The 22,314-nt window shown below is 41.6% G+C and overlaps 1 protein-coding gene across 10 annotated transcripts in view; it reads right to left on the bottom strand.

The window, feature by feature from the left end:
• The window catches only part of TLE1 (TLE family member 1, transcriptional corepressor), a 309,424-nt gene that overhangs the window by 5,679 nt on the left and 281,431 nt on the right, over positions 1-22,314 (bottom strand). For all 10 annotated transcript variants that reach the window (XM_030193704.1, XM_030193708.1, XM_030193702.1 and 7 more), the window contains 3 exons: positions 8,236-8,383; positions 5,451-5,601; positions 4,579-4,655 (listed from right to left, as the gene is read on the bottom strand). In XM_030193704.1, coding sequence (XP_030049564.1) covers positions 4,579-4,655; positions 5,451-5,601; positions 8,236-8,383 — 376 coding nt within the window. The remainder of the gene's footprint in view (positions 1-4,578; positions 4,656-5,450; positions 5,602-8,235; positions 8,384-22,314) is intronic.

The following is a 22,314-nucleotide window of genomic DNA, read 5'->3' as shown; positions in this document are numbered from 1 at the left end:
CTGCTGTCATGGAGGTGGGTACGGCATTTGAGGCAGGCATACAGGCTGGAAAAAACGTTTTTAAAGTGGGTTTTTTTTTGGTGGGAGGGGGTTAGTGACCACTGGGAGAGCCCGGGGAGGTCATCCCTGGTTCCCTCCAGTGGTCATCTGGGCAGTTGGGGCACTTTTTTGGGACTTGTTCGTGAGAAAAAAGGGTCCAAAAAAAGGGATCCAAAATCGCGGTCAAAACACCTTTTTTTTTTTTTCGATTATCAGCTAAAGACGCCCATCTCTCCTCAGCTGATAACCACACCCCAGTCCCGCCTCCACCACGCCTCCGACACGCCCCCATCAACTTTATTCGTTTCCGCGACGGAGTGCAGTTGGAAACGCCCAAAATTGGCTTTCGATTATACCGATATGGGCGCCTTTGCGAGAAAAACGCCCATCTCCCGATTTGGGTCGAAATATAGGCGTTTTTCTTTTTCGATTATAAGCTGGATAGTCACCTCAGTGATCACTTGTGGTATATCAAGTGCTGAAAATAAAATAAATAAAAAGCATCTGAAAAACCTGACGAAAATGAGTGATGAATAAGCATTGCGTAGGGACATACAGAATTAAAAGAAAAGCCAAAAAAGACAGTAGGTCCAGATGATCAAATACTTTTTAAAAGGAATGTGGAAAGACACAGGAAGCGTGTGTTCTGTGATGAGAAGAACAGCAACATGGTCATATTTTTTTTTACGATTATGAAGGAGTTTTACCGCAGTGATTTGGACCAACTGCAAGAAGTGTATAGGTTAGTTGGCAGGTCTGGGGTTACCCAGGTCACCAAGTGGAGGGCCCCTGTATCTGTAAGGTTTAGGTGCCTTCTTTTCCCCCCTCCACCTAGGCCTATCACCAACCAGTGTTTATTCCTGCTTTATAGACCTCTGTGTTCCTCTCACTGTGCCCTCCACACTACTTCCACAATCCTTCCTTCTGTATCCACCTGGTTGTGTGGCTGTCCGGCACCTTGGCTTCTTAGGTACACAGTGAACCATACTCCTTTGCTCCTGCAGTGTTGAATGTAGAGGTGTACATTTCTGGGTTTTATAACAATGCCATTCCTTATCAGTTGTAGTCTATAAGTGCACATGTTCAGGAAGGCTGCAGCAGACTGCCAGGTTACCTAATGCAAGAGACACATTTCCTTTACTTTCCCTATGCAGGCGAGGACACAGAGTCCAATGGAGATCTGGAAACCAGCAGCTGGCAGGCAATGCAGGCACATCTGGAGGAGGAGGAGGGTGAATCAGTGGCTGCTGAGCACTCACAGAAGGGCACCGTGGGAGAGGAAGAGTACGCCAAGGACACCAGCCAGAAGCCGCCAGCAGGGGATGAAGAGCGAGAGCAATCAGTGTAGGAACCCACCCCCCTCCTCACAGCATTTACAGATTGCTCAATAAGAGGCAGAGGAGGTTCACGAGGAGTCACAGTCAGCCCATAGGGAACCCAAAGTCACAGGCAGCAGGTGCTTTGACTGGCCAACAAACTGCTGGCACAGAATTTGTAGCTGGTGGACTACCGGCAGCAGAAGCTACAGCTGCTGAAGGAGGGGCTCAAGTACAGCAGGAATGCAGGCAGCTGCTGCAAGAGAAATGGGAGGCAGCCCAGAATGTCTGGCAGCAGCTTCTGGGGATCTGGCATGATCTCCAGGATTAATTAGTGCCCTTAGCATGCACACTGCCCACACAACAAGCGCCTGAGCCTCCACCTGGAAAAAGTGAAGCCAACAGTCCTGAAGCAACACCCTTCCATAGCAGCCTCAAGTGGCACCAGTGGCCACACCACCCATTCAAGCTTCAAAACACCCGCCTCAACTGTCAAGCAGCAACTGCTATCCAAATGCCCAAGGATGGGATCCAGAGTACCCTAGGCCAGTGGGACAACCATGAGGCCAGGTCCCTCAGGGGCAGCAGATGCTCCCTTGCTGGGTGATGGGTTCAGAAGCAAATCAGTCACCTGGCCAACCAGATGGCCAGATTTCCAGTGAGCAGAAAAAGCAGCAGGTTGGACTGAAGACTGCGAGGGCAGTAGGAGCCCCACAGGGGAGTGCTCTGACACTCTTTATGGGCTTGCAAGGCCCAGGCTGTTGCCAGCAGCTCGGGGACTGGGTGGGAGAAATGGCTCCCAAAGGGGATGAGGGAGGGGGAAGATGAGGAAGAGCTATAAGCCACCTAAATACCATGCTGTGGTAGTGTGTGTGTGTGTGTGTGGGGGGATAGGTGAAAGGAGATTGTGTGTTAGGGGGAGGAGATGAGTGGTGGTTGTGTGCTGAGGGGGGGGGGGGGAGATAGGTGAAGGGAGGAGGTTGTGTACTGGGGAAGGGGGATGGGGTGGGGGATGTTAGAGGTGCTGTGCACAAATCCATGGTGCACTTATGTTTACTGAAAATTGGTGAGAATGAGTCCTTGTCTGGCATGGACCCCCAGCTGGTATGCTTCCTGGTCAGCTGTGTGTAGGGGTGGGTTGCTCCTCATCCCCTGGGTCTAATGGCTGCTGCTGTGGTTGCTGTCCCTCCTCTAGCAGAGAACCACGTTGTGCAGCATGCAGCAGGCCATGAAAAGTTTGGCAACTTTGTCAGGTCTGTAGAGAAGCTCCTGATTTGTGCGAAACACGGACCGTGTAGGGTCTTTAGCAATAAATTTGGCTTTTTATATTTTTGAGTTTGGTCTTTCTGTATTCTTCCATTCTTTTGTTTTTTTCTCTGTAGAGAAGCTCCCCTCCAGAACTGTTCAGTTACTGGAATCAATACCTGAGCAGGTCAAAGATCCATTCAATGATGGTGCAGGTGCTCTCCTCTGCCTCATTTTGGGGGTGGACTATGGGAATCTTGAGCCAGGTTCACAGAAGGTAGCCTCTGTCACCTGTGGGGGGAAGCAAAATCACAGACATAGGTGTGTATTGGCTTGTATGGGACCTTGTGGAGGTGGGGTGATGGCTGTGGGTTACGGGGGCATCTAGATGGAGGGAGGGTGTTGAAGGATGGGAGGGGGTGTGGAGTTGGAGAATCCCTTTACTGCTTACCTAGGAGCCAACTGCCGATGATCTCCCCTCAGTCAAAAGTGCGGTAGATGCCTGCATGCTGGAGGATGTAGGAATCGTGGGTGGAGCCTGTTCCACAATCTCCTCATGGGCATCACACATAACCTGCATGTTCATGGAGTGATATGATTTTCTATTCCTGTAGGTGGTCTGGTGTGTCCAGGAGCGGGGGAGTCTGAGTACAACATGTGTGCAGTTGGTGACGCCTATGACCAAGGAGAAGCGGTCTATGGCGTAGAACTGAACCATGTTGTTTTGGAGTGCCTGGCAGTAGTAGGGAAGTTAGATGTGAGATGTGGGTGAGGAAGGCATTGAGAAACAGGGCAAGACGGAGATGGTGGGCTGGGTGAGGCCTGCATTGACTGGTAGCACTGACAGCAAGGTGCTGGTGGCCAAAAAGGCAAGAGAGGCAGTGACCTTTAGGTGGACTAGCACAGGATTATTTGTGTGTCCTGAGAAGGGGTTGTAGCTGGTCAGAGAGGTGCTGTATAGTGGCCCTGTCAAAGCAGAACCTAGTAAGGCATTCCTGGTCAGTAAGGTCCAGAAAGATGGTGCAGGCCATGAAGATTCTCTGATAGGGATATCACCTCAAAACTCTCATCCACCTCCAGCAAGGCATGAGCTATCAAAGCATGAGGCACATCCATGATTGCCATGCAGGTGTCCCACTAGCACAGGTGCAACCCTCCGATCCCAACTTTCTGACCCCAGAAACACCACTGTGCACACCTCCACCTACTGCACCCTCATGAGACCCAGCATCAGAACTCTCACCAGTACACAGTTGTGAGACACACACCAGCTGCCAAAAACACTCACTTTCCCACCACCAACAAACAATCCAGACACATACTGTGCAGCATTAAGCACTCGCTCTCCCAGCAGCAGCAAACAGTTCTCACACAAACAGCAGCAGCACAGAGTAAAACTGTGACTGGACAAACATGAGAGTCAGGAAATGTAAGGGTCAAAAGTTTCAGACTGAGGCAAGAACACAACACTCAGCAACTCTCCACCATTTCTCACAAATGACCACTTCCACCTTTCCATTCTCCAACTCGGCAAAATCACAAATGTGTCTGAAGACAGGTTTTGTCTTACTATAGATGCTTTTAAAGCAGGTCTAATTTTGGGTGTTTTTCTTTCTGCCCCCAGGCAGTAGTTTTGCTGTTATCACCAATAAACATTCATCATGTAACACTGCCCATATCATGCCACAAAACAGCCCCTCTGGGAATGTCATTTTTTCAGTGGCTAGCTGACTTGGGCAGTATTTTTTTTGGTTGGTTTGATTATAAACTTTAGATGCTTTTCTGCAAGAAATATGTTTATCTGCCTGTCATTTTTTGGACATTTTTCTTTTTCGAAAATGAGCCTCTATATATCAGGGTTACAAGAAAGTTTACATCTTAATACTATTTTTAATAAATTATGAAGGACACTTGATTACATGCATTATAAATTGAGCTTAAGTAAAGACTATTTATAAAATTGACTAAAATGCCTTACCTGAAATATACTGGCTCCATAAGGGGTCCTCCAAGCATTAAGAAGGTTATCTTTCCCTGTACTCACAAACCATTTACCTGAAAATTAAAGGAACAAAATCAATAGAAATCACAATACACTGGTGATATTCTGAGAGAATCCACGAGTCAAATTTTCTACTTCTGAACACATTTTTCTTGACCATATTTAATCAGCAAACTAGAGTGAATTCACCCATTCATGTCAAAAATGTATACCTCAGTAAGTCTACTTACTACTACTTTCATTTATTTATTTATTTCCAAAACTTTCTATACCGCTCTAGTTGACTAGCAGAGTAGAGAAGTGTACAGGCTAAAAACAACAATTAGGTAAGAAAAGGAACTCCATTATAAGATAGGAAAGCAGAACATTCACACTAAGAGTCATAAATGAAGAGGGGGGAAAAACAAGGATATGATGGGTAAGGGTGGGGAGGTATTTTAATCCAAAACAGAAAAAAGAGCAGGAAAAGTCAGAGTTGCTTAGCTGGCTGAGAATTCAGCCTACACTTAGTTGAAATTCTTACCAATTCAGTCCTGCATTATTACTATCTGACAAGGTATCCCAATTGCAGGATCATGCATCAGTTCCATTATACTGAATACATACATGACTCACCCTGGTACATAATACAAAATATTACTGAAACAAATGCCTACAGCATTTGCCTTTGCAGCAAGTACAACAGCCACAAACATCACTTTCTTGGACACAACATACAGTGGAATGTAATATTCAACTAGCTTTAACAAACACCACATGAAGCAAAACAACCACAGGGCAAAAACTGCTCCTGTAAATATTTGGTATTCTAAAGTAGCTTCTAAGCATACTTTGCTTTGCATACTTACCACAATAGGCAAACTTAAGGGAGAGCACACAGCTCTCATGGAGGTGTAGCTGGTACTTGTCCGGTTTGTTTACATGTAGTACTTCCACATTGCTGCTTTCCATTCCCACAGCCAGCCATTCACCAGTGGGACAGTACCCGAGAGAAAAGATCTGCACAGAATGAAACCTTGTTGTATGAATAAACAAGCTTTTGTAGCCTCAATTCCAGCCTCTCCCACCCCAAAGCTGCCAGCCATACTTAGTGTGTATGTCCTGTGCATGCCCATGTATCTAGGGCACAGGCTGCTTCAAAGCAAAATTCTCTTTTATAAAGAGATATACGTATACTATTGCACATTTTTAAAGTCAAAGGAAAATGAACAAAAAAGAGGCAACATATGAAAATTATGTTAGAATGAGAAGAATAGAATCAAAGAATAGCAACTGGCAGACTAAGGCCTTTATTTTAGAAGGATTCCCATGTGTAAATAGCAGCATTTACACTTGTAGATTGTCAATGTGTAAATGTAATTTTAGAAAGCTCTTATTTACACATGGGGATCCATTCCGTGTCTAGATAGCAAGACAGTTAAGTGGGCTAAGTGGATGAGCCTGCATCACTGATGTAGATTCCCTCATCTTACAATGGGAATCCATATTGATATGAAAAATCTAGACGCTGGTATTTATACCTGCCTTGAAGGATGAATAAGTGACTGCTGGAGAAGGACAGGTGTAAAAATCAATTTCAGTCTCCCTCCCCACACCATTAACAAGTCTTAAAGATGCTCACTCCTGAGCCCATTGCCCTCCCTCAGCATCAAGCCTCCAACCTGACACCCAGAACCACCTCAACCCCCACTGGATGTCCCTCTCTTGCAGACTCCCCCCTTCCCCAATTCCTAGGTTTTATCAGGGTCCGTAGCTCTCTGGGTTCCAGCCACTCCTGTCCTACTGAGTCTCAGATTCAAAATGGCACTCATGACTTCTAGCAGTAATTTTGCAGAAGTACTGCTAGGGTTCAGGCTGCCAAAATAAGGGCTCTTTCACATTGGCTAGAAATTATCTGTGAACTGCAGACTTCAAATCTTACTACAGATTTTCTAATAGATCCAGAACTGGTATATGACTGAGCCAACTGATGCCTTTCACTTCCTTCTCGCTGAGCCACTCCATTGCTACTTTGTTCTGGCTTAAGACCATACTCCTGCTGAAAAGTGAATCTTCTTCCCAGAACTGGATGTATGGCAGACTGAACCCAAATTTTGGTTTCTAATTTGGAACCAAAATAGGCCTGAAATCCAGGTTTGGGTTACAGCTGAAAATGCCAGTGAATTTTCAGCTGAATCTAAAACTCTGCCCCCCATTCCTGGGCCACCTAACCACCTGTAGGTCCTTAAGAAACCCTGGTGGTCTAGCGGCCTCTTCAGGGGCAGGAATGAAGCCCACTCGTTCCTGCCTAGTGCTCCTACTTCAAAATGGCTTCAGGACTTCCAGCGACAGTCTTGTAAGACTGCTGTGGGAGGTCCTGGCAGCCACATTGAGATTGGAATTGGCATAAATAGGAACAATCTCCAGTCACTCCTACTTATGCTGGCTCTGATCTCAATACGGATGCCAGGACCTCATGCGGTAGTCTCGCAAGACTGCTACAGGAGGTCCCAGCAGCCATATTTAGATCAGAACCAGCATAATATGGCTGGCTGGACTGCTGTGGGAATCCTAGAAGCCATTTTGAAGGAGGAACTGGCAGTGTGCAAGATCAAGCGGGAATTGTTCCTTCGCCCACCACCGACACAGTAGGCTCAGTAAGGGGAGGGGGGCAAGGGCTGGGTTTGGGAAGGGGCACTTTTTCATCAGGTTGTGGGGGAGGCAATGCCAGTCTTGGTCGAAACCAAAAAGCCAATTTTGGTCACAGATTAGGTTTCAGCAGAAACAAGATTTTGGTTTCGGATGGGCTCTAGACTAAACCAGCTTTCTTCTATTTTGTAGAATCCATCTTTCCTTCAGTCTTAATGCTACAAACAATCCCCATAACACAATGCTGCCACCCCTATGTTTTATTGTAGGGCTTGTGTTAGCAGGGTGATGTGCTGCATTTTACAGCATACATCTCACTTAACATTAAGCCATTTCTGCTTTCATCTCATTGGACCACAAATTCTTCTCACCAGGGATTCCAATAAGACCCAAGAATACGGGCTCTTCTGGGGGAGGGGGCAGGGGACTCACGTCTGGAGGTGATCAAGAACATTGATTTTAAAAGCTGTTTTCATGCACATGTGGGCTACAGTTACCCATCCCCCTGCCCCCATCCCCATACAGCATTTTAAAACTGCTGGTTTATCAGAATGTGGAGATATTTGAATGTACGACCCTGAACATCCTTGCATGTATTTTATGTGAAACTCTGCATTTGCATACTCTTTGTAAAATACATAGGGAACTCTGTACGTACTGATATGGATATCTACTACTACTACTTATTTCTATAGCACTAGTAGATATACACAGCTCTGTACGCTAAACATGTAAGAGAGAGTCCCTGCTCAATAGAGCTTACAATCTAATCAAAACAGACAAACAGGCCAAATAAGGGATTAGGGAATTATTTATGGTGGGAATGATAAAACAGACATGGGTTCCCCCATTGTACATGGTGACCTCCTACTTATGGAACCTTCAAAATACTATTAAAATAAATAGAATACACTGGCAGGCAGCAATACCAGATACATTTTTCTCTTGCTTCAAAACTTGACTCAAGTGAATTTAGAAAGGGGAGGGGGAGGTAAAGACAGTCACCTGTGACGTGAAGTCATGTTGCTGGAGCTGTCGTCCTTCTCGCAGGTCCCAGGATCTGACCGTATTGTCCAAGCCTCCCGTCCAGAGCTTGGTGCCGTCATTGGAAATATCAATACAGCTGGCTCCGTCTGTGTGGCCCTGGAACTGCCTGATAAAAAAATAAACAAGGGTGAATAATGATTTCCTGCCAAAGCTCAAGGTAAACACTTGTGTTGTTAGTTTTGGACTCTTTCAAAATGTGCCGTCTCTTCTATACAGCAAACAAACCTCTCCTGTCCTCCTTTTCTTCTCTTCTCTTGTGTAAGAGCACATATACTCACACACACACAAAAAAAGAATAAGCAGCAACCTAAGCAAGGACTGTGTAAAGATAATATGCAAACTGCTACTACATTGTCCAGTCACTGATTCAGTTTTCTGCCAATCATGTCAGTAACCTCTATCGCTCTCTAAGAAAATCCATATAAAGGTGAAAACTATTAAAAAAACAATTGATTCAACTGGAAAAGAACACATCTTCCCCTTACCATATATATGCTCATAATGAACACATAAATGTTCTAACTAGGCATACTTACTACACACCTTAAAACATTTATATCCTTTGTCTCCCTCCCCCCATACACACACTTCCTAAAATCTGAAAAAGCCAAACCTTTATATATCTACTTTATATGTATATCTTTTTTTTTTTTTTTTTTTTTTTTTTTATTTTACTTTTGTTCAAATACATTTATGCAATCCACATAAATTCACATTCTAGAAATAAAACAAAACTTCTATATTGGGAATAAAGTCCCTTAATAAAGGCAAAATGTATAACAATTTAGTCCACATAATATTGATCCAAGAAATAGGAAGTATAAATGTAGGTAAACTAACAATATTTTGATACAGACAGAGCCAGAAAAATTGCCACTGGGCTTCACGCTATCACTCAGGAACTACTGCAGCACTTTCTTTAGAAGACACAAATTCTAATAATTTCTCAGGTTCAAAAAATATGTAGTTAACAGAATTCAAAGAAATATAACATTTACAGGGGAACCTTAACATAAAGGTTACACCTATGCGCAATACTCTTTCCTTTAATAACAAGAATTTCTTTCTTTTTCTTTGAGTCTCTCGTGCAAAATCAGGAAATATTTGAATTTTTGAGCCCAAGAACGGGGATTTCGAGTGGCGGAAATATAATTTAAAAACATTATTCCGATCTAATTGCAATGCAAAGGTGACCAAAAGTGTAGTTCTCTTGGTCACTACATCTAATGAGGACTCTAGAAATTCTGTTAGGTTTAAATCAGACTGGGGGTTAAGCAAACCAGGCTCTCCAGCTCCAGAGATATATAATGCTTTCGTAATAGGTGGATACCCCTCAGGGGGAATACCTAATACTTCATTAAAATACTTTTTTAACATATCTATAGCTGGCATAAGAGGAGACTTCGGAAAATTCAAAAACCGCAAATTATTTCCCCTAATCTGATTTTCCAAATATTCTATTTTCCGTTTTTGAAGATTATTATCCCTCATCAGTGTCTGTGTAATGGAATTCACAGTTTTAATTTCTTCATCAAAATGTTCCATCTTAGAAGCTTGTTCAACAGTTTTTGCTACAAAGTCATTTTGTGATTGCTTTATCTCCGCTACTTCGCCCCTCAAAGTACCTGTTATTTGCTGCAGGTTGGTAGTTAGTCCCTGTAGTGCTTCCCATAAGGAATCCAAAGTAACGGTCGTTGGTTTGATCAAAACTCCGAGGCCAAGGGAGGGTTCGTCAGGATTCCTCGGTAACGATACCTGAGGTGGTGTTCTCACTGGCGTCGACGCGGCAACGGGGTCTCCACGCACGGTCTCTGTAAAACGACTTCCGGATTCAGCTGGCTGTGCACTCGCTCCCGCGATTTCCCTTCCTGGTCTCGGGGGTACCGTTATCGACGGAGGGCTCAGAGACGCTCCTTCAGCGCTTAGGTCCGCATGATCTCCTGGACCACCCAAAGCATTTCCTCCGGTTCCCGGCATTCGGAGTCCAGATTCTACCAGCGTTAGTTGCCGCAAGAGAGGGGGATCAACTCTACCTGTGGAGGTAGGTACTCCGAGTTTACCCTTCCGCTTTCCCATTACGGGATCTCGGTTTCCCAATTAGCAAACTTTCGGAGGGTATCTGGAGCTCGTTCTTGCACGTCTGTTCAAGCAGCCATCTTGGATCTATATGTATATCTTTATACACAATGGGGGCAATTCTAAAATTGGTACCTTATTTTAGGCAACAAACAGGGGTGCACGTAGCACCAATTCTACAGCAGCAACAGGGTGGACACCCTGGAGGGTGTGAATGACATGAGGAAGGACCTAGCGAAGCTGAAGGAATAAACCGATATTTGGTAACTAAGGTTTAATCCCAAAAAATGCAGGGTCATGTACTTGGGTCGCAAAAATCCCAGGGAACGGTACAGTATAGGGGGTGAAGTGCTTCAGTGTACGAAGGAAGAGCGGGACTTGGGGGTGATTGTGTCTGATGACCTTAAAGCTTCCAAACAGGTAGAAAAAGCGACGGTCAAAGCCAGAAGGATGTTTGGGTGCATAAAAGAGGCATGACCAGCAGGAAAAAGGAGGTGACAGTGTCGTTGTATAAGTCTCTAGTGAGGCCCCATTTGGAGTACTGCATGCAGTTTTGGAGACCGCACCTAAGGAAAGATATAAACAGAATGCAAAAATTATAGGGACAGGCTTAAGAACCTCAACATGTATACGCTGGAAGAGAGGAGGGAGAGAGGAGACATGATAGAAATGTTAAAATATCTTAAGGGCATTTATGTACAGGAAGAGAGCCTTTTTCAAATGAAGGAGAGCTCTGCAATGAGGGGGCATATGACAAAGTTAAGAGGGAATAGGCTTAGGAGTAACCTAAGGAAGTATTATTTCACAGAAAGGGTGGTGGAGGCGTGGAATGGCCTCCCTGCGGAGGTGGTGGAGTTGAGGACTGTTCCAGAATTTTAAAAGGCATGGGATAAGCATGTGGGATCGCTTAGGAACAGGAAGAATTAGGGGTTACAGAGGATGGGCAGACTGGATGGGTCATATGGCCTTTATCTGCTGTCATGTTTCTATGTTTCTAAAAGAGTACGCCAATGTCATTACAGAATATTATTGCAAAGCCAAATGTTAGGCGCGCCTACTTACAACAGATCGATGGCTGGCATAAGTGGGCACATCTAAGTATAAAGTAGGACACACTGCTTGGCAACACTCGGGCTCCGCCCACAGGTACACCTCCTGACAGCCATGTGCTAAGCAATTTAGGCACTTTGTTTATAGAATAGCACCTAGCACTATCACACATCAAACTGCCAATTCAAGCCAGGCATGCAAACAAGCGCTCCTATTCTGTAAACTAGGTGCTAGCTTACGGAATTGTCTTTTATAAGGCTGATTCTATTACAGGGTCTAGTTCTGGCACCTATTTTAATCCTATGACGAAAAGCAGTTGCCTACTTTTCTTTATCTTTAAATCATTTTTATTAAATGAACCAGGAGCACAAATATAATCAGCTTCTGCAATCAACAGCTTAAATCACCATAACAAGACGTGCTGTAAACAGGAACAACAGTAATAATTTTACGATATGAATCTTCTATTTCCTATCCAAAAAGGGCCCTCTCCTCGTTTCCCCCCCCCCCCCCCCCCCCCCCACCTTGAACTCTAACATGGATCTTTTGGAGGCCGGGGCCTATTTGTTTAAAATTCAACTGCATGCAGTTGGCTGCAACATTGCCCAGATCTGCTCCCACAAACATTGAAATTGCTCCCCTTTTGGGGTAGCCCCTACTTTTCTTTAAAATAATACTAGTACAAATGGCAGAGAACATGCTTACATCTAGGTGCGATCACTTACACCAGCCCCGTAGCTGGTGTAAATGCCCATGTCTAGATATGCACAGACACATGCTAGTTACAATTTTCTATTTATGCACTGCTTTCACACTCTGCCCATGTACATGCCCACCAGCAAAGTACATGCTATTAAAGCATGGCAAGTACTTTTTCGCTAGGCGGTATTTTGTAAGCATTTCTTTATACATGTAAATGGCTACATGGTGGTATTCTAGTGATCTGCATGTGTGCTGCCACCTAAAAGTAGGTGGCTCCTTAAAAGAATTGAAGAGCACTTTTCTTAAACTCACTCAGTCTATTTATGAGTTAAACAATTAATTTTGTTTAAGGCACGATTCATTTATTGTAGCTTATTCCTGTGCCAAAACTCTCTAAGTCCATGGTATTTTAATGACTTTGTGTTGAATACTTTATGCAAACCTCATTCAGTCCAAAAGTTGCAACCTATTTATCTCAAAAGTGCTGCTGAGATGGATTAAGTGAGTTTTAGAAAAACGCTCTCAATTTCCTCATTAAGCCTGATTTTCTGTGTAAAGTCTAGGAAGTAATTGCAATTTTTAAAAATAAGTGTATTTCTAGTATAAGATTTGTTTAAAAAATTATATTTTACATTTTAAGACAACCCAGAACATTCTCCTTTGATTCTGCACATTCCAAGGCAATTTTATATGCAAATTGTCACATTCCAAGTAGGCGTTTACAAGTGTGTGCAGTCTACACATGTAAATATCAGCATTCACAAGTAAAAATAAACTCCTATATGAAACACACAGAAACCTGTGTTCTGATAGGATGTCATGGCACTTGGTTGTGTTAGACCACGTGGTATAGCTTAGAAATGTTGCCTAAATAATTGTGACAAACTAGCAGTTAGCACATTATCACTAGTGTGCTTGCTGGACGTTAATTAGATGGATGGGATATCTGCAGAGAGATCTGGAAGATTTGTCACCAATAGGCCTCTTGAGGTGAAAGGCAGACAAGCAGAAAAGTCTACAGGAAAAAGTTGGCAAGCTTTAATTTACTGGCAATACGTAAGTTCATTGCTTCCACAGATGCAGAAAATCTCATTTTTGGCACTGCCGCTTTGTTTATAAATTTACAGTCTGTTGATACACTGTAACTGCTAACATGAAACATGGCAGCATCTTAACTATGCAAATTATGCCTTTCTAATCCATTTCAACTTACTTAAAAGTTCAAACAGCATCACCACTTAACCTGTTTTTGCTCTAATTTTTTATATACACCCTATATTTCTAAGCACAGTTTTGGAACAGTGAGCAAAATCAGATTAAGGGAAAAAAAACTCACACTCAAAGGAACCTTTCACAAATTCATGTTATCAGATACTGCAAGAATATGCATATCTACAGAACTTTGCCTTCTTAATATTTTCTCTTTCTAAAGTTTATATTTGGAGAAACTCTCCTTTGCTCAAGTAATCTATTAAGATGTCCGATTTACTCAAACAGTTTCAATGCCGGATACGAATGCAAGCAATGTGACAAACAGGGCTGTGGAGTCAGAGTCATAGTCAGAAGCAATTCTGGGTGGAGTTGGGAGTTGGTAAAAACGTACTGACTCCAGTTTCAAAATAAAACAACATTATAATATATGGTAAAGTTATCATTTTATAGTTTGATACAGTGTGTGTGTGTATACATATATAAAATATATCACCTACTTGCTAATAAAAACAAATGATATGACAAACAGCTACAAAACAAAAAAGATTGCATTACCTATTAACTCACATCCTCCAATTCTGTCCTATTAACATTCTTAGTAAGATGTATCAGTGTCAAAGGCTAAACTTCAATAGCCTGATGCAACTGATGTCACTGGGAGGTCACAGACAACCACTTTGAATATCCGAATATTAACATCCCCTCAATATTTTTGGACATGCTGTAGCCTCTGCACACACTTTATAGCAAGTTGATCTAAAGATGACTGCAAAAATCTAAAGACTACACAGTAAATGCTCAAATTATAACCTGAACATAACTTCCAATTCAAAAAAGGCTGTAACTTAAAACCTGACAATTTCTGAAAAGCCAACCATACTGTTTGTGGAATCTAAATTTCAATATTTAAGAATCATCATTCTATAATTTCCAAATTATCCAGTGTCAGTGATATAGGTTTCACCTCTGGATCAATTTTCATCAACTATATATATATATATACTAAATATCAACTATATATATATATATATATATATATATATATTTTTTTTTTACAAATTTAAATCAGCTTATTCCCCAGCAGCTATTATCATGTCTCTGACAATCCTTCATTAACTTGAGAGTGAAACTGATTGTTATTTCCTCAACAGTTTCCCTTATCTAAGGTTTTGTTTACGTATTTATGGTTAATTTAATTACATTTCATATCCAACATGGCCATGCATCAAGAAAGGTAAACACAGCAAGATTCATAATGGGGTTTGACATAGCATTCTTTGACATCTAAAGTATCAAGATAAGTTAACACAAAAAGTTAACAAAACCAGCAAACCAAAAATACAATATGAGTTAATAACAATTATAAAACTGTCTAATCTAGAAAAGGAGAATAAAAGCTAAGGACTTTGGAAGGGCGTCCTGATTAAGGCAGTTTTCTGATGGTGCCAAACTATTTCCACTTTAACAATGATGGGTCTGTTGAACTACAAAGGATATTCAAACACACCAAAATTGTATTATAGCCTTCTTATTATTTCTACCTTTGTACAATTTTACTTTGGATTTCTTTTGGCACTTAGGTTTTCTCCATTTTTAGACTCTTGCTTCAAATTAACTTCTTACAACAAAAATACCTTGATTCTTATGTTCAGATTATTCAGAGTTTACAAATAACAGAATGTGTGGCTGTGTAATACATCTAAAATAATCACACCACAGTTATGATAGTATAACTTCATCAAGACTTATCTACTGATGCAGTGATTGACGACAAAGTTTCTTCTTGAAATAGCTTGATTCTACATCCAGGAGTACTTTATCAACTCAGCTACTTGACTGGTCACAGACGGGCTCTATTTAACTTATTATGGGCCTTGTTAAGGCAATGTTTTGGAACTAAAGCTAATTTGGGTTTATTCTGTCAACGATATGCAGAACTTATGCAACCAAGACTTTTCAGTTTCTGATCCCTAATTACATTTGAATAATTCTATTATTGTTCTCAGATTGAAAGAGCAAAATATGTTTTGTAGATCAGTGAAACAAAGTCCTACTTCAGTGCACTATGAACTGTATTTTTCAGACAGTAGAATGTGAAAGTGTAAAAGGGTGTGCAGACTATTATAAGTCATCGTACCAAAGCACCTATTAAAATCATCTATTAATGTCAATAATGAGTGGTCTGTGCTATAATCAAAGGCTAGAGTATCAGAAACTGAGGTAGACAGAAGGTAACCTTCTGACACATAATAGAGTGGGTCACCTCTGCCCCCAGGCTGACAGCCCCAGGTGCCGCCTTGGAGGAGAAAGGTCACCTGGAAGGGAAGTATGACACTAGTGTGGCAGGTAGTGATTGTATAGCTAGAACGACACTCCAGATGATACATTGTCCTCTTTAACCAAAGATATCTCCAGGGGCACATGCCTAGGAGGGAAGGGTTAGATTGCCATTGTAGCTGGTAATTTGATCATTAAGAATGTAGACAGATGGGTGGGTGGGTGGCTGGTAAGCATGAAGATTGTTTGGTATCCTGTCTGCTGGTATGAATGTGGCAGACCTTATGTATTACCTGGATAGAATTTTAGTCAGTGCTGGAGAGGAACTAGCAGTTGTGGTACATCCGGGTACCAACAACATAGGAAGGTATGAGAGGAAGCTTCTGAGGACAAAGTTGAAATCCAGAAGTTTTAAGTTATAATTATCAGAAATGCTTCCTGTTCCAGGCACAGAACTCCAGAAGCAGGCAGAATACTGGAGCCTCAATGCATGAATGAGAAAATGGTGCATGGAAGAGTGATTTAGGAACTGGATAACACTTGGTGAAAGAGGTAGCTTACTCCAAAAAGATGGGATCCGCCTTTAATCAAAGTGGAATCAGGCTGCTGGTGTTAACCTTTAAAAAAGGAGATAGAATAGCTTTTAAACTATATCATAGGGGAAAGCCAACAGTCCCTGAGGAACACATGGTATGGCGTAAGGAACTTTAAGAGATACTCACAAAATAATGAAGCCAGAAGTTTTGATATAAAGTGAAGTGCATTTAAAAAGGATACATAAATGATTCTAAATTGCCTCCACCTGCAATCCAATTTGTGAATACAAATAAGTATTCTTTAAAGTTTCTGTATGTGTATGCTACTACTACTGTATGCTGAAGTGTAAAAAATAAATTTGCAGAGTTAAAATGAATTACAAAAAAATAAGGCCATAGAAAACATCAAAGACTTGATGGAAGGGAAACAACAAATGGAATAAGGGACATGATTTGTACCCTGTGAAATCAGGTTATAAATAATACCAAAATGAGAGTGGATCAAATTGGTTGAGGAGTGGCACCAATTGTTATGGATGACATAAGGTCACACATGATAAACATTTTGCAAGAAACAAAATGTAATGTTGAATCTTTATGGATAGCAGATTCCCTGCTATCTAGACAAAATATTTGTACATGTCATATAGAACTGTACTGGAAAACAGGCCCCAGTGCGAGATGTAACAGTGGTGAGGCCTCAACATAATCAAAGGAAGGAGGACATTAAAGAAAACTACTGCTTTAGAATTTAATTTTGAAAAGATTATAAAAAAAAATTAGCAAAGAAAAAAAAATCCCCAAATATAAACAGTAGTTGACAGGGTCAAATGTTTGCATGAGGCTTGGACATTTAAACATACCACTCTGAAAGCCTAGACAAAAAGGTCATAAGAAATCCAAATGGGGAGATCCAAGATGGCACTGGGAGGGGAAACATGGGTTAGATGTGTTCCTGTAGCTGTGGTTCCCTTGGAAGTGCTTTTTGGAGAATTACAAATCTTTTCCCCACCAAGGCTCAGCTTAATTTCCCCTTTCACCAAGCTACCCGGAGCTCATCTCCCAACTACCAGAGGACACTGGGGATTCTGGTGAAGCGGCGGTTCCATAGGATTCTGTAATATCTTTATCTCTGGGTGAGTGATATCCTTCACCAAGTTCACCTGTTCCCATTCCAGTACTTCAGAAGGCCTGTTGCGGCAGGCTGTGTTGGTGGTGGGACCAGCAGCTGACAGGAGTCTCCCATCTAAATAAGGTTACTGAAGAATCTTTAACTTTCAGAGAACACTAGAGCAGTGGAATTGTACTGAGGAGAACCATGAAAGTTCTGTGTTAGGCATTGGATGAGGAAGTGAGATCTTCCTAGAATGCTGGTAAGTCTGGACTTGAGATGCTGGCTTTGTTAAGACCTTATGAAATTAGATTTGGCAATGTTTGGAATGCTCAACTGCTTTAATGACACCCAGCTGAAGCATGCAGTGCAATCTGCTGAGTAAAAATCCTGTTTTAAACAGATTAGGAATGTGGAAGCTTCAACTGTGGTTAAAGATAAGAGATCTGGCTCATTGAAAATTGAAGTCTATTGATAACACCTTGAGATATTTAAATTTGAAAGTACCACATTATTGTCATCTGATGGTCTTGTTCAGGAAATTATGAAGGAGGTGTTAACATTCCTGGAAATACCATCCCTCATTTGAGCAAAGCTTATCTTATACCATCTAAGTGTGAAGAAGGGCAAGGAGGTGGCATTGATGGAAAAGAACTCTAGGCGGATAGTTTGACTCTCACAAGCCTTTTGGATCAATCCGAGACAACTCAGGACAATAGGGGCACACTGATGGTGACTTTCATAGGAGTATATTTTAAATTTATATCTTCTCTACAAGTTGTCTGTTTCCAGGGTTCAATATCTGGATATTTCATGATGTAAATACCATCTTGCCCAGAACACATGTATTTCATGTATTTGCAAATGTGGAAAGAAGAGAGGCTATTACAGCCAAAAGACTGTCCTTCAAAGAATAGAAGACCCAAATGAAGAAAATAGGAAGGAACATAAGCACTGGCAAGTCAGATGCAAAGCATTAATAAAGAAGGCTAAAAGATAATATGAAGAGAAACTTGCCAAAGAGGATAAAACTCACAGTAACAATTTTTTCAGGTACATCAGAGGCAGAAAGCAAAAGGGACACTCAGGGAGGACAAGGCCATAGCGGAGAAACTGAATGAATTCTTTGCTTCAGTCTTTACTGAAGAATATGTAACAGATCTGCCAGTACTGGAAATGGTTTTCAAGGGTGATGATGCAGAGGAACGGAAAGAAATCTCAGTGAACCTGGAAGATGTACTGAGTCAAACTGACAAATTAAAGAGTAGTAAATCACCTGGATCAGATGGCATACATCCAAGAGTAATCAAAAACTCAAGCAATGAAATTGCTGATCTGTTGTTATTAATATGTAACCTGTCTTAACTTGTCCATAGTACCTGAAGATTGGAGGGTGGCCAATGTGATGCTGATTTTTAAAAAGGGTTCCAGGGTGATCTGTGAAATTACAGACCAGTAAGCCTGACATCAGTGCAGGTCAAAATAGCGGAAACTATTATAAAGAATAAAATTACAGAACACATAGGCAAACATGGTTTAATGGTACAGAGTCAGCATAAGTTCAGCCAAGGGGTCTTGCCTCACCAATCTGCTTCATTTCTTTGAAGGTGTGAATAAACACGTGGATAAAGGTGAGCCGGTTGATGCAGCGTATCTAGATTTTTAGAAAGCTTTTGATAAAGTTCCTCATGAGAGATTCCTGAGAAAATTAAAGTCATAGGATAGGAGGCAAGGTTCTGGTGTGGATTAGGAATTGGTTATTGGACAGAAAACAGAGGGTAGGGCTAAATGGGCTATAATTTCTCTCAATGGAGGAGGGTGAACAGTAGAGTGCTGTAGGGATCTGTACTGGAACCAGTGCTATTTAACATATTTATAAATTATATGGAAATCAGGACGAGTGAGGTGATTAAATTTGCAGATGATACAAAACTATTCAAGGTTGTTAAAACACGTGCGGACTGTGAAATATAGCAGGAAGACATTAGGAAATTGGAAGACTAGGCATCAAAATGGCAGATGAAATTTAAGATGGACAAATGTAAGGTGATGCACATAAAGACTAATCCTAATCATAGTTACTTGATGCTAGGGTTCACCTTGGGGGTCAGCACTCAAGAAAAAGATCTAGGTGTCATCGTAGATAATACACTGAAATCTTTTGCTCAGTGTCCAGCGGCAGCGGCGCCCAAAAAAACAAACAGGATGCTAGGAATTATTAGGAAAGGGATGGTGAATAAAACCAAAAATACTATAATGCCACTATATTGCTTCATGGTGAGACCAAACCTTGAATATTGTGTTCAGTTCTGGTCACTGTATCTCAAAAAAGATATAGCAGAATTAGAAAAGGTTCAAAGAAGAGTGACCAAATTGATAAAGGGGATGGAACTCCTCTAGTATGAGGAAAGGCTAAAGAGGTTAGGGCTCTTCAGCTTGGAAAAGAGACGGATGAGGGGAGATATTATTGAGGTCTACAAAATCCTGAGTGGTATAGAATGAGTAGAAATAAATCAATTGTTTTACTCATTCCAAAGTACAAAGACTAGGGGACACTCAAGGAAGTTAATGGAAATACTTTTAACACAAACAGAAGGAAATATTTTTTCACTCAATGAATAGTTAAGCTCTGGAACTCTTTGCTGGAAGATGTGGTAAAAACGGTTAGCGTATCTGGGTTTAAAAAAGGTTTGGAAAGCTCCTGGAGGAAAAGTCTATAGTCTGCTACTGAGAAAGACATGGGGAAGCAACTGCTTGACCTGGGATTTGTAGCATGGAATGTTGCCAGTGAATATCAGTGGTAGTAACTTAAGTATGTATAAAATGTTTGGAGGTACTATAATGTGAAATAGCTGGAAAAGCTCTCCTCTTTATACCTATTTTTTTCCTTAAGGCTTCAAGTTGTTTGTTCTTGGTTTTCTCCCTTATTGTGGTCAGGGTAGTACTATTTTGTTAATCTTCATATAATATTACCTTTTTTGCTTTTCCTACTGTACTTTACTTGTCCAAGTGATGCTTATAAGATTTTAATATTTTCATAAATAGAAATTGAAATAACTGTCAAAGTGGTTTCATGTGAAATGAAGGAGACCGTGCAAGTCAATAGGTCATCTTTCAGAAAATGCAAAACAACCTAATGAGGAAAAGAAGGATGAGTCTAGGTACTGGAAACTTACAGTAATAAGGCAGGCCAAAGGACAATATTGATAAGATGCCTGCTATAAAAACAAAAATTAATAACAGTTTTTTTTTTAAGTACATTAAAAATAAAAAGCCAGTGAGGGAGTAAATTGGATTGACAGACAACAAAGTGGTAAGAGAAGAGATCAGGGAAGATAAGCTAACAGAAAAAAATAAATGAATTGTCTCAGTATTTCCTGAGAGGGACATGCAGTCAGCCTCATCTTTTCCTTTTATGGTGACAATTTAAAACGATGAAATCAAATCACTGTAAATGTAAAAGATGTAACAGAGGAAACTGAGTGAATATCATCTGCTGCTGCTGACTCAGAAGTTGTTTCTCAGAATTTAATTTTAGTTACTAATTTGTGTCTAATTCTTAACCACTGCCAGAATATCTTCATTGTCATTTTTATTGAAATCCTCATTAGGAGTAGTAAATGAATATTAGCATAAATATAATGCATCTGTCTTTAAAAGTAAGAGCTTGGGCTACAAAAACAAGAGCAAGACTTGGTTATTTCCTTGTGTTTAGAATATTTAATTTAATGTTCACATAGTTTTATTGTTTTTTATTGATCATGTTTTATAGTAATTTATTTTGCATTTCAATATATATTTAGCTTATGCTTTTGAATTTGATTTTCAATTTTATTTGGAATGTATTAAATTTGGAATGTATTAGAGTTAGATTTGAAAGCGAATGATACATACCTGTAGCAGGTGTTCTCCGAAGACAGCAGGCTCATTGTTCTCACGACTGGGTTGACGTCCACGGCAGCCCCCACCAACTGGAACAAAACTTTGCGGGCGGTCCAGCACGCAGGGTACGCCCACCGCGCATGCGCGGCCATCTTCCCGCCCATGCGCGACCGTTCCCGCTCAGTTGAATGACAAGCAAAAATGATCAAAAACGCAACTTCAAAGGGGAGGAGGGAGGGTAGGTGAGAACAATCAGCCTGCTGTCCTCGGAGAACACCTGCTACAGGTATGTATCATTCGCTTTCTCCGAGGACAAGCAGGCTGCTTGTTCTCACGACTGGGGTATCCCTAGCTCTCAGGCTCACTCAAAACAAGAACCCAGGTCAATTGAACCTCGCAACAGCGAGGGCATAACAGAAATTGACCTACGAAGAACAACTAACTGAGAGTGCAGCCTGACCAGAATAAATTCGGGTCCTGGAGGGTGGAGTTGGATTTAAACCCCAAACAGATTCTGCAGCACCGACTGCCCGAACTGACTGTCGCGTCGGGTATCCTGCTGGAGGCAGTAATGTGATGTGAATGTGTGGACAGATGACCACGTCGCAGCCTTGCAAATCTCTTCAATAGTGGCTGACTTCAAGTGAGCCACCGACGCTGCCATGGCTCTGACGCTATGAGCCGTGACATGACCCTCAAGAGTCAGACCAGCCTGGGTGTAAGTGAAGGAAATGCAATCTGCTAGCCAATTGGAGATGGTGCGTTTCCCGACAGCGACCCCTTTCCTGTTGGGGTCGAAAGAAACAAACAATTGGGCGGACTGTCTGTGGGGCTGTGTCCGCTCCAAATAGAAGGCCAACGCTCGCTTGCAGTCCAATGTGTGCAACTGACGTTCAGCAGGGCGGGTATGCAGTCTGGGAAAGAATGTTGGCAAGACAATTGACTGGTTAAGATGGAACTCCGACACCACCTTTGGCAGGAACTTAGGGTGAGTGCGGAGCACTACTCTGTTATGATGAAATTTAGTATACGGAGCATGAGCTACCAGAGCTTGAATCTCACTGACCCTACGAGCTGAAGTAACTGCCACCAAGAAAATGACCTTCAAGGTCAAGTACTTCAGATGGCATGAATGCAGTGGCTCAAAAGGAGGTTTCATCAACTGGGTGAGGAAGACATTGAGATCCCATG

The sequence above is a fragment of the Microcaecilia unicolor genome, chromosome 2, assembly GCF_901765095.1.
Source record: "Microcaecilia unicolor chromosome 2, aMicUni1.1, whole genome shotgun sequence".
NCBI classification, from domain to species: Eukaryota; Metazoa; Chordata; class Amphibia; order Gymnophiona; family Siphonopidae; genus Microcaecilia; species Microcaecilia unicolor.
Note: the sequence above shows the minus strand (reverse complement) of the source record. Positions and strands in the feature narration are given on the sequence as shown.